Source organism: Pongo abelii, chromosome 12, assembly GCF_028885655.2.
Source record: "Pongo abelii isolate AG06213 chromosome 12, NHGRI_mPonAbe1-v2.0_pri, whole genome shotgun sequence".
Lineage (NCBI taxonomy): Eukaryota > Metazoa > Chordata > Mammalia > Primates > Hominidae > Pongo > Pongo abelii.
In genome coordinates, this window is record NC_071997.2 from 103,840,968 (window position 1) to 103,853,269 (window position 12,302).

The window sequence follows — 12,302 nt, forward strand, 5'->3', positions numbered from 1 at the left end:
TCACAACCCAGACAAGTGGGAATGCATGAAGAATCAACCAGCTATAGCTGACACTAGACTAACACAAATGTCTTGGTTCTTTCACTTCGTTGCAAATTCTAGGTTATCCACAAGCTTTGAAAGCATTTACCTATTTAATGCCAGGGGAGCAAAATTGCTTTTTAAAAACCTTCGCACCACAAGCCCAAACATGTGGCTGTATTCCTCTACATATACCACAAGACAAGCACTGGGTAAAGATGAATATTTATTCACTTTACAAAGAGAATGGTATTAAATTGCCATAAACAGCTCAATTTATAGACAAATATAACTGTACATTACACCAGCAGCTGGTTCAAACTCGCTTTCCCAAGATGCTTATATGGCTCTGGCTCTTAAGTTGAGCACACAAATCTCTGTTCTGTCATTGGTATTAAAAAGTCCCTCAAAGATAATGGTTTTGTTTTACATATTCACAGGTGGGAAAAAATAAATCCATCTGCCCAGCCCTTTCTTAGAGGTGAGCTTCCATCTGCATGTCCCCTAGTGAGCACTAAGCCAATATTGGCTCATTCTTTAAAAAAAAAAAAAAAAAAAAAAACTACTGATAATTTGCAAAGGCTTTTGTAGCACACCAAAATATTTATACATACATAAAAAATCTTGAGTGAGATTTATCATTTTAAAGGTAAACAGATACCCTAACACTGCCAAGAGTAGGTAATGAAAAGAAAAACATTAAATTATTCAATTATAAAAATATTTTCTTTGGAAAAAAATTCCAACAAGGTTATCATTAATATCTAAAACCAAAGAGAAAAAATAAACAATTGTTCTTTGATCCATTAGTAATTTAAATAAAAATGGAAACCTCTTCAAAAGCAGCTATAACTGAATTTTTTTTAAAAGTTGCAGGTAATGAGCACTTCTAATCTATATACTGATGATTCTTTACAAGTAATTTGCAGTCAAGAAAAATCCTTAATATGGTTAAATCTAGTTTTTTAATGATCATAATTTTTGTTTTGTTTTAAAAAAATACTTCACATGACAGCTTAAAAAATAAGTGGTTATCCTGGGGAAGCACTCCAAATATTCAATCTGACTCAAGTCAGATTATCACAGTTAATAGACAAGCTAGGGATACTGATGATTTTTTTTAATTACCATCATTTTTACTCCAGTTTGTAGTTATCCCTTCATATTTTATGAAAACGTACCAAATTAAATGTACTAAATTAAAAAAATTTTCACTAGTGCTGCTTTGCATCTGGATTTGATGAAAGATACCAACCTGAGATAAGAGCTGACTTCTTTACAACAGTCCAGTTCTTCAACTCCTATGGGAAAGGTCTCTATCTGCACTTGTCAATTCTTGATATAACCAATCATACTAGGATATTATATTATAAAAATATACCATATATTGGACACTGATGTCAGTACATTGCAGAAAATGTGTCTATATACTGTGTAAAGTTTATTAACATTTGAATGAAACACTCTTATTTACACAGTCAAGTCTGGGGTGCTCAGGACAGCAAAGTGGCATGGGATCCACCGCTGTGAATTTGGAAATGTGCAGCGGTCCTTGGCATCCTGGCACAGAGGCAGCCCTCACCACTGGGCAAGGTGAGCCAGAGTTTATATAGTTTGACCGGCTTGCTTTGCTGTCTTCATTCTTCTTCACTTTCATTTTCAGGATCTAAGTCAGAATCTCCATTTAATTCTTTTTCACTTGCTGTATCTCTGTCCTCGCCATTTTCTTCATCTTTTCCTTCGGCATCCTCATCTTCCTCTTCATCAACGTCCTCATCTTTTTCACTTTCACTCTCTTCCTCATCTTCATCCCAATTATCCTAGTTGAAATACCAACAAGGAAAGCATTCATGAAGACCTCATTCTTACACAGTATGAGGATATAAAGGCCGATGTATACACAGGGAACAAATCACTCACTTCAGAATCCTTATCTGCTATTTCATCGTCAGACTCCTCTTCAGAAGATTCTGTAAGGGGAGAAAGAACCCAGCCTTAATTTTAGAACAAAACAGAGGGTATAGCCTGGAAATTAAACAGAACCAGATTCCTGAATTTACTTTTAGAAATATTATTTATATTTAGCAATCATCCAACTGAGAAATAACATTAGTTATTTTTTTTTTGCAGGCTGCAGTGCAGTGGAGCAATCTTGGCTCACTGCAGCCTCTGCCTCCTGGGTTCAAGCCTCAGGCTCCTGCCTCAGCCTCCTGAGTAGCCACCACACCCAGCTAATTTTTGTAGAGACGGGGTTTCGCCATGTTGCCCAAGCTGATCTCGAACTCCTGGACTCAAAGGATCCGCTCACGTCTGCCTCCCAAAGTGCTGGGATTACAGGCAAGAGCCACCACACCTGGCTAATTTATTCCTACATGTATAAAAGTATGTTCATTATATTATTCCTTCAAGATCTCACCAGTCCAAACCAACTAGCCAAACCCTTACAAAAATCTCATCTTAAAATACTAAGCCATATCAGGGCCACCAAATAGCCCCAGTGGATGAGGAAAAATTCAACACAGAAAAGCTGGCTTATAAATGAAATGGAAGAATTAGCATTATTTTTTAACCCATAAAGTACTAATAATGAAATATTAGCAACTGATATGTTAGATGTATGACTGGGGGGAAAACACGCAAACATTAAAACAAAAATTAACACTGCTAGATTATTCTCTAAGCACTAAGGAAGACATATCTCACAACGGAGAGGAAAAAACTGTGAACACGCACAATGTGGTTCTTGGTGTGATGCAATATGAACGATCAGCATGGATGCAACCCCTCCAAAAATAAAATCCAATCAAACCTTTAGACCTCACATCCAGTTTAAAGGAACTGTAGCTTAGAGGAGCAAATTAAAAGAAACCAAAAGGAAGCAAATCCACAACCATAAGGTGGGGCATTCTGTGAAATACACTTCCCAGTCTCTTCACCAAGTCCATGTCATGAAAAAGGGAGTTCTTAAAGACTAAAAAGAGACTTCAGAAACACAGTAGCCAGATTCAACCCCATGATGCAAAACTCGAGTCTAGTTTGGGAAAAACAGCTTTAAAAGATATTTTATGGATAACTGGAGAAAGATGAAGATAAACTGGGCATTGGATAAAACTAAGGAATTGATTTTGTTAGGTGTGCTAATGTTATCCAATAATATAGAATGGAATTCCTATTTTTTTAAGACAGTCTAACATTCTTCTTCTATCTACTTTTTAAGAAAATAAATCATTATCTCCAGATGAAGTTCCCTTACATGCCCATCTCCCTAAGCCCACTCCCCAAAAGAAACCACTATTGTGAGCCTCTCATTCCCCCGTATGCTGTTATAACATATACATCATACTACCCATGAACTACACATGTACATATTCACGAAAGACATATGCAGCAGTTCCCCCAATATGCGTTCCTTTTCCCCAATTTCAGTTTCCCCTGGCAACTGCAGTCCAAAAATATTAAATGGAAAATGTAACAAATCAAGGATCCCTAAGTTTCAAATTGCGCCCTGTTATGTGCAGCGTGATGAAGTGCCGTGCTATCTGGCTCCGCCTGGCCGGAGAGGTAAATCATCCCTTTGTCCAGCTTCGCTGTCTACACTAACCACCCGTTAGTCGTTTAGTAGCCACCTCAGGTACCAAATCGAATGTTGCAGTATGGAGGAGCTTATGTTCAAGCCACCCTTATTTTGCTTACTAATACAATTACACGATGCTATACAGAAGGTATCATTTTTTGACTTGGTTTTGTAATCAAACTTATGCATGTTAACTCGACCTCGACTCCAGGCACTCTCACTAATGTAGTGTTATGCTAAAGGAATAAATCATTTTAAACATGCTCCCACTAATGAAGAATTATGTTGTTTACAAGTCTTTTTCTTAATTACAAAGGCTGCAATGAACATACTTATATAATCTCTTTACATATATGTTTTAAAGCTATGTTGTCAAGCCTTTTAGCCTTAAAATGCTTTCCACATTCTTAAAAAACTGAGGGCTCCAAAAAGTTTTTGTTTATGTGGGAAAAGTCTACCTATATTTATCACATTCAAATTCAATTTTTAAATTTAAGAATATTTAATCTGTTTACAAATGCCCATCCATTACATGTTAACACAAATCATGTTTTAATGAAAAATGGTATTTCTGTGCTCTCTTAGGCAGCACATACACTAAAATTGAAAAATGGAATTGCCAAAACAACAACAAATTCTACTAAGTAGGGTGGCACTTTTATAAACTTCTCCTATTTGCTTCTCCATTTTATTTTTTGGATATGTTGTTTTATTTGAACTATATGAAGAAAATCTAGCCTCCCACAGATGACTGACTGAAAAGTGGAGGACATCATGAGCCACTCAAAGAGTTCTGGGCATCCCCACAGGTCCTCTGTTCATACTTGGAGAAGTATTGGTCATTGGGATACACACAAGCACTTTGGGATCACTTTGGGACTGCTCTTGATGAATGGAAGGATATGCAAATTATCAACTTTGAGATTACAAAGTTGCTCTCTAAAAAGAATGCACACATACTCCCACCACAGCATGAGTTCCCATTTCCCAAATCATGGCCAACACCTGACCATTTTCACTCTTTCAAATTTATCCATTTCTCACAATATGGAATGTGATGTGTGATGTGATAATGGTAAAACTTTTTGTTCCATATAAATTATCAGTGTTTCTAACAACTTACTGAGCAGGCTATCTTCTCCACAATGATACAATACATACCATCAATAAACACACCAAGAGTCCACAGAACTACAGGTTTTTCAGGGGTAGCTAGGCCAATCTATTGGTCTAGCTGTCTATTATTGCACATTAACTCTGTAACCCTACACTTCTATAATCAATTTGCTACTCAGGATATTTGAGGATGATCTAAAATGTTCCCTTTTTGACATTTCCAGGTTTTGTTATCAACATTATACTTGGCTCATAAAATGACTAAATTGCTAGTACATGACAAAAAGGACAGCCCAGGTTGTGGGTCATGCTTCTATTCCCAGCACTTTGGGAAGCTGATGCGAGAAGACCGTTTTTGAGGCCACGGTGTACAAGATCAGCTTGGGCAACAAAGAGACCTCATCTTTACCTTTAAAAAAAAAAAAAAAAATTAGCCAGGCATGGTGGCTCAACAGTCCCAGCTACTCTAGAGGCTGAAGCAGGAGGATCGCTTGAGTGTAAGAGTTTGAGGCTGCAGTGAGCTATGATCGACCTTGAGCCACTGCACTCCAGCCTGAGCAAGAGAGAGAGTCTGTGCAAAAAAAAAAAAAAAAAAAAAAGAAAAGATCTGTTCCTTGAAGGCCTGATCAAATAACCTTCAAAATATCTAGGCATATCTTGTGAGAAGTTTTATAAAGTCAATTTTAGAGCTACTGGCTTTTTCAAACTTTTTATTTCTTTTAAAGTTAATTTTGGTCATTAACGTTTCCTTAAAAATTAACTATACCACCTAGATTTTTAAATGTATTTACACTAAGTTTGTTCATATAATGTTCTTCTATTTAAATCTTTCCCATACCTGGCTGGGCATGGTGGCTCATACCTGTAATCCAAGCACATTGGGATCACTTGAGCCCAGGAGTTTGAGACCATCCTGGGCAACAAAGTGAAACTCTGTCTTTACAAAAAAATACCAAAGTTGGCCAGGCATGGTGGTGCACGCCTGTAGTCCCAGCTACTCAGGAGGCTGAGACAGGAAGATTGCATTGAGCCCAGGAGGTGGAGGCTGCAGCAAGCTGTGATCACGGCACTGCACTACAACCTAGGCGACAGACTGAGACTGTCTTTAAAAAAAGAGAAAAGAAAAAAAATCTTCCATAACTAATGCCCTTTTTTGTCACTGTATTATACTTGTGCCTTTTCTTATCTGATGAATCATGTATTTTTGCCACGGAGTTGCCTATTTTAATTAGAGGAGGCTTGCCAAAGGAAGATCTTACGTTGACATTTTCAAAAAGATAACAGAACTCAGTCACTGAAAACTGAATGTTATAATTCTAGACTCCATCCCATTCCCCCAGTCTTTACCTTCTTCATACACCAACTTTGCCTTCTGTCCAGGGGAAGTTGCTCCCTTTGTTTTCTCTGATGCTGTTACCTGGAAGAAGATGAAGTACTGTTCTGAAATAGAGTGTAAACATATCCCAAGTATCACAACCACCAGCATACCCAACCTTCCCCACTGCTTGCTGCTAACTCACCCTCCACCACCATAATGGAGGACCTTCATACAATATAGAGCAAAAACATCCTTCAAATACAAGAGGGAAAGAATTACTCTGTAAAGCTGAAAAACTCTGAGGTGATTAGAATATCTTTCTGTGCCAAAATTTTAACTGTATAAATATCCTATAACTTACTAACTGTATAACAATTGAAACACAATGGTGAGAAAAAGATTTGAGTAAAAGTTGAAATAGGCACAACTAAACTTTCTTACTGTCAAATTGATAAGCTTTCCAAGTTAAAGACTAGATCCTGATTTACCAATTTCTTACTGAAATAGGCAGCTCTCAGCCAGGCATGGTGGGTCACGCCTGTAATTGCAGCACTTTGGGAGGTCAAGATGGTAGGAGCCCTTGGGCCTAGGAGTTCAAAACCAGCCTGGGCAACGCCATCTCTACGAAAATTTAAAAATTAGCCAGGCATGGTGGTGCATCCATGTAGTCCCAGCTCCTTGGCAGGCACTTGAGCGAGGCTGCAGTGAGCTATGACCACGCTACCACAGTGCAGCCTGAGCGACAGAGCAAGACCCTGTCTCAAAATGATCCTTATTCCTCTCTCCATTCCTACCATATCCAAAAGTTTTAGCCCAGAACAATATGATTTACTCACTTGTGTAATTAGAAGAATAAGCTTTCCATGAAGGTGTGAAAGTTTCTGAAAAGTTTTGACTCTGCTTTCCATTAACTGGTAGAGGGTCCCCAGCTGGGGTACCAGGTCAGGCAACTAGAGAAAAAAATGATCATTTGGCACTATTAACATATTAGAGATGACAAACATGCAAATCATGCTCAGCTATGCCTCAGTATTTAGCCACTGCACCACACACATCTGCTTACAAGTACTTCCAGTGGCAGTGGCTACTTGCAACACAGCCTAACATCACGAATTTTCACGGAAGACCCTCAATGTCCTAAGAGGAAAAAATAATAGTCTTATAAAAAAAATGATATAAGGGCAAGAGAGTGAAACTGCAAGGTGGCACTTTTCTGTATTGATCAAATTATTTCAGATAAGGCCAATATCCAATATAAAGTAGACAGGAAATTAAAATGCCTCTACCACATATCTCCAGGCTAAAGAGGCTTTCCTCTGAATCTTATCCTCTGATGCTAGCATATTATCTACCCTTACTGTAAGGCCCTAAAGAGGTAGAGAAGCCTTTTCCCGGCTCCCAGAGACCAGAAGAACAAAGTACAAAGTTGACCTTTTGCATTTTAAATATACTTCCTGTTAATGAGTCCTCTGAAGCATATTTAAAAAATAAAAGTAGGACATTCTCTTTTTTTGCTCCCATGTTGCTCTCATCGGAGTCTTTTGGTATTGAGAATATAGCTGTTACAATTGGAACAAAACACGACTGATAAAGGTCTGGCTCCTCCAGGTTCATTGAGGAATAAAACAATGGTAATTTGCCTTTCTCATAAAATCTTAAAGTCTCCTTGCTCTCTCTGCTTTCACAGAGATGATCATTTTTAACATTATGAAAGGAAACCATGATGGCCATAATTTTTCTATCCTAGATCAACTATGAAAAGCAACTGGAAAAATTTAAATGCCTCTTTTTAAAGGAAGCCATTTGGAAATCCAGAACAAGCCTCTTCCTGTCCCAGTGCCTTCAAATACCTGCCTCTGGTTAACTTTCCTCCCATCTCTGGGCTCTACGAACAACGCTGGCAGCAGGGCGCGGTGGCTCATGCCTGTAATCCCAGCACTCTGGGAGGCTGAGGCGGGCAGATCACCTGAGGTCGGGGGTTCGAGACCAGCCTGACCAACATGGAGAAACCCCATCTCTACTAAAAATACAAAAATCAGGCAGGCATGGTGGCACATGCCTGTAATCCCAGCTACTCGGGAGGCTGAGGAAGGAGAATCATTTGAACCCAGGAGGTGGGGTTGCGGTGAGCCAAGATTGTGCCATTGCACTCCAGCCTGGGCAACAAGAGCGAAACTCCATCTCAAGAAAAAAAAAAAGAACAACGCTGGCTTCCCCACCTCACCCCCTACCCCCAGGATATTCTGATATTCTTTTATCTGTCCCTGTAGCACTACAGAAAAAGGGACTCCATTCTTTTTTTTTTTTTTTTTTGAGACAGAGTCTCGCTCTGTCGCCCAGGCTGAAATGCAGTGCCACAAACTCTGCTCACTGCAAGCTCCACCCCCCGGGTTCATGCCATTCTCCTGCCTCAGCCTCCTGAGTAGCTGGGACTACAGGCACCTGCCACCACGCTCAGCTAATTTTTTGTATTTTTAGTAGAGACGGGGTTTCACCGTGTTAGCCAGGATGGTCTCCATCTCCTGACCTCATAATCCGCCCGCCTCGGCCTCCCAAAGTGCTGGGATTACAGGTGTGAGCCACCGTGCCCGGCCAGGACTCCACTCTTTACCTCTGATTAGCCTTTACCTGCACTCCTATTTCTAATACTTTAGTAAAAAAGTGTTTCATTCAAATGTTAACTTTAAACAGCAGACAGACACAAAAATTAGTAAAGCAAGGTTTAAGGTCACTGCATTCCAATTTATCACCTCCCTTTTGTGTCCCTGTTCAGACTATGAGCTCCAAGAAGATGGGGACCAGAGTGTTTTGTACATTGCTGAATCCCCATGCCTGGCATAGCCCTTGGCTTAGAGAAGGCACTTAAAAATATCTGCAAACGAAGGAAGAAATGAAGGAAAAGAGCGAAGAAAACCATGGTTTCCTTGATAACTGCTACGGGCTGAGGGGCCCTCCCTATACCATCCTTTGGTCTGTTCTGCCATGACCTTGAATGTTACACCACAACTACTCTGGTTATACCTCAGGAGTTGATTCCAGAAAAGATTTCACTACAAGGTCTCCTGGGTCTCTCCTCACTTCTAAGCAAGTAACTGAGGCCACATTAGTGTTGCCCCATTTGCCATCCAGATTCCTAAGATCCGATGTCTGCTGGGATCATTCATGCAACTGCAATGCCCCTCGGCCACCCTCTCACCAGTGCTCCCAGGCCACCTCCCAAAACCCCTCTCACCAGTGCTGCCAGGCCACCTCCCAAAACCCCTCTCACCAGTGTTCCCAAGTGACCTCCCAAAACCCCTCTCACCAGTGCTCCCAGGTCACCTCCCAAAACCCCTCTCACCAGTGCTCCCAGGTCACCTCCCAAAACCCCTCTCACCAGTGCTCCCAGGCTACCTCCCAAGCCTCCTGCAGGCTGGGTGGGACACCCAGGATCCATCCTTATTATTGTTTGTCTCAACCCCATTCCAGCATCTTAGCGAGTTCTCCCCAAACACACAAAGAACAAACTGCTGACCTCAAAGCAGATTAACCAAGTTTTCCCTAATTCAAGCCACTGAAGGCAAAGGAGTCAGTGACAGAGAACAAGGTACTGTGACAAGGCAGGAGTTGGGTGAGACTGTGTTAAGAAGAGCTACATTTTAAAGAACAATTCAGGATTTCTTTCAACTGTCCATTAAAAACTTAAAACTTAATGTAAAGCACTAGATAAAGAAAAAAAATTGAATACTTTTATTTCCAGCTTAAAATATAATGGATGTAATGATGTGGCAAAGAACCCAACTCATATTATGAACACAATTTTTTTTTTCTGGTGTTGCTTTCCCTCTTTTATTTGCATAGGTAATCAAGAGCTGACAGCAGCACCAGCAAATTGTCAGGTAGTAAATATTTATGTTACTGTTATCATTAACTACATTTTATCCTCCTGGGGCAAGGCAGGACAGACGCATTACCATGTATAAAAACATTTAAAACCTGCTGTGTGTGTGTGTGTGTGTGTGTGTGTGTGTGTGTGTGTAACATCTAAATCCTAGTATGTCATTATATAACTTTTCTCCTTTCTGTATTTGTAAAGATCTCTATAGAATATATGTTAATTTTTACATCCGGGGGGCGGGGGGGAAGACCAATTTATAAAAAGTCACAGCAGTGACATCATGAAAGGGCTCATGTCATTGCACCTGGGGTAAAACAAAATCTCTAAAGGAAGCATCTAACGGCTGAAGGATAGATGGGGAAAGGATGGTTTTGTTCAGCCATACTTGTCAAAGTTTACAATCCTTATCAAAGCCAAACTATTCATACTCAGCAACAGAAGCTGAAAAGACTCACCGTGGACAGGTATGATGCATGAACTGTTAACACACATTTTAGCCACTGAACCATTAGCACAGCACTGGAAAAAAAAAATGCAAGTAAACTAATGTTCACAAATTCAAAAGTAAATTCAACTGAACTATTACAAAACCCCAGACAGACAAGTGAAGATCTATAAATGTTGCTCTGTGAAAATGACTGTAATACATATATCACTGTGTATATATCACTTTCCGTTTTTTCTTTCAGATTACCTGAGATCTGTGTCATAGACCTCGGGCAGGGATTGGGGGCCACATAAGAAAACAGGACAAAAACCCCTCCCTCTAAAACAGTTCAAGAATAAAACCCATGCTTTACTTCATAATTAACTGATAGGAGGGCAGTAATCTTCATCCAAATTGAGTTCGACTGGTTTTGCATTTTAGGTTAACAATAAACATAAAAATATATTCTGTCAAGAGTAGCAAAGTCCTCCATTAACATTAAAAGGCAAATATAGACCAAAAATGTGCAAAAAACAGTCATAATTAATGAATTATTTAGCTTTCCTCTTTTGTGAGCTCAGACGGCTAATGCACCCCATGAGAAAAAAAATATTTTAAAGAAAAACTACATATTTTACTATCTAGATACTGATGATAATACACTATAAGCTTAGGATCTTTAAGATGTCATCTTATTTAAATGTTTGATCAGATTATCAAGAAAAAAGACACAAAATTTAGTCTTTTAGCTAAAACATATTTTTAGAGTCTTAAGCAGCTATCAGAGGTTCGGCAGGTACTATAAACAGCAATTTTACAATATCAACACTAAGTTATTAAATAAAATAAGACTAATCATTTAAATGACCTGCTAGCTTAAGTATCAATTTAGGAGTTTTCCAAAAGAAAACTATAATAAAACGCTAAGAATAAGAATCATTCAACTTAAAATAAGGGAGGTGGCAAGGGGCTAATATTTGACACTTAAAGAGTTTTATTAGTTAGAAATCAGAACCACCTAATATTTAATTTCATGCTGTCAGACAACACTGTTTTTAAGTCACCTGTTTAATCTTACCTATTAGGATGTCCTTGTAACCTCTTTGTAAGCTAAGGGAGAGAAAAACACTATTAACAACAGCACTTCAGAGGCAACCAATGCTGTCAATTCCTATGATACAATGACAATATTGAGAAATTATTATTCTAATAAGTAGTCTATTTTAAACCAGCATAATATTCCCATAATCAGAGTAATGAACTGATAAAAGTCCACGATAGGACTTATACGAAGGAATGTCCAGAACCGGCAAATCCACAGACAGAAAATAGCTTAGTGATTGCCAGCAACTGGGGAGAAGGAAGAATGGAGAGTGACTGCTAATAGACAAAGGATTTCTTTTTGGGGTGACAATTGCACAACTTGCAAACATACTGAAAAACACTAAAATGTATACTTTAAAAGAGTTAAATTTTATGCTATGTGAATTGTATCTCAATTTTTAAAATACAAAGAAAAAAATCAAGGTTAGGCAAATTTTTATAGTAGGCAGTATTACAAAAACATATGACCACACTTTTCTATACAAGACACTGCTTTTTTAAGTACAGAGTTTTCCCTTACCAATAATGGTACACCAGCCCACACTGTTAATACCTTAACTATACTTGCAAAATACTTCAGCAGCATGTTAGACAAATGGAATCCAGGTATAATTTCTAATTACAAAGAATACACTCTATTTTTAGGCCTAATTTTTAAAAATTTATACCCACTCTTGTAGGGCAAGTTTCAGTGAAATTATGTATACTTTTTTTTTTTAAAGATGGGGTCTTGCTATGTTGCCCAGGCTAGAGTGTAGTGGCTATTTAAAGGTGCAATCATAGCGCATTACAGTCTTAAACTCCTGGGCTCAAGCAGTCCTCCCACCTCCAATTCCATACTGCCAGTCACAGAGATTAACAACCA

The 12,302-nt window shown here is 38.8% G+C and overlaps 1 protein-coding gene across 1 annotated transcript in view; it reads right to left on the reverse strand.

Moving 5' to 3' along the window:
* Nucleotides 1–234: 234 nt before the first annotated feature.
* Nucleotides 235–12,302, reverse strand: part of WDR43 (WD repeat domain 43) — a 52,204-nt gene continuing 40,136 nt past the window's right edge. The window contains exons 13-18 of the mRNA XM_009237420.4: nt 11,412–11,443; nt 10,362–10,425; nt 6,866–6,979; nt 6,059–6,128; nt 1,942–1,991; nt 235–1,841 (exon numbers count right to left, since the gene is read on the reverse strand). Of these exons, the coding sequence (XP_009235695.2) occupies nt 1,659–1,841; nt 1,942–1,991; nt 6,059–6,128; nt 6,866–6,979; nt 10,362–10,425; nt 11,412–11,443 (513 nt within the window). The 3' untranslated portion in view covers nt 235–1,658. The remainder of the gene's footprint in view (nt 1,842–1,941; nt 1,992–6,058; nt 6,129–6,865; nt 6,980–10,361; nt 10,426–11,411; nt 11,444–12,302) is intronic.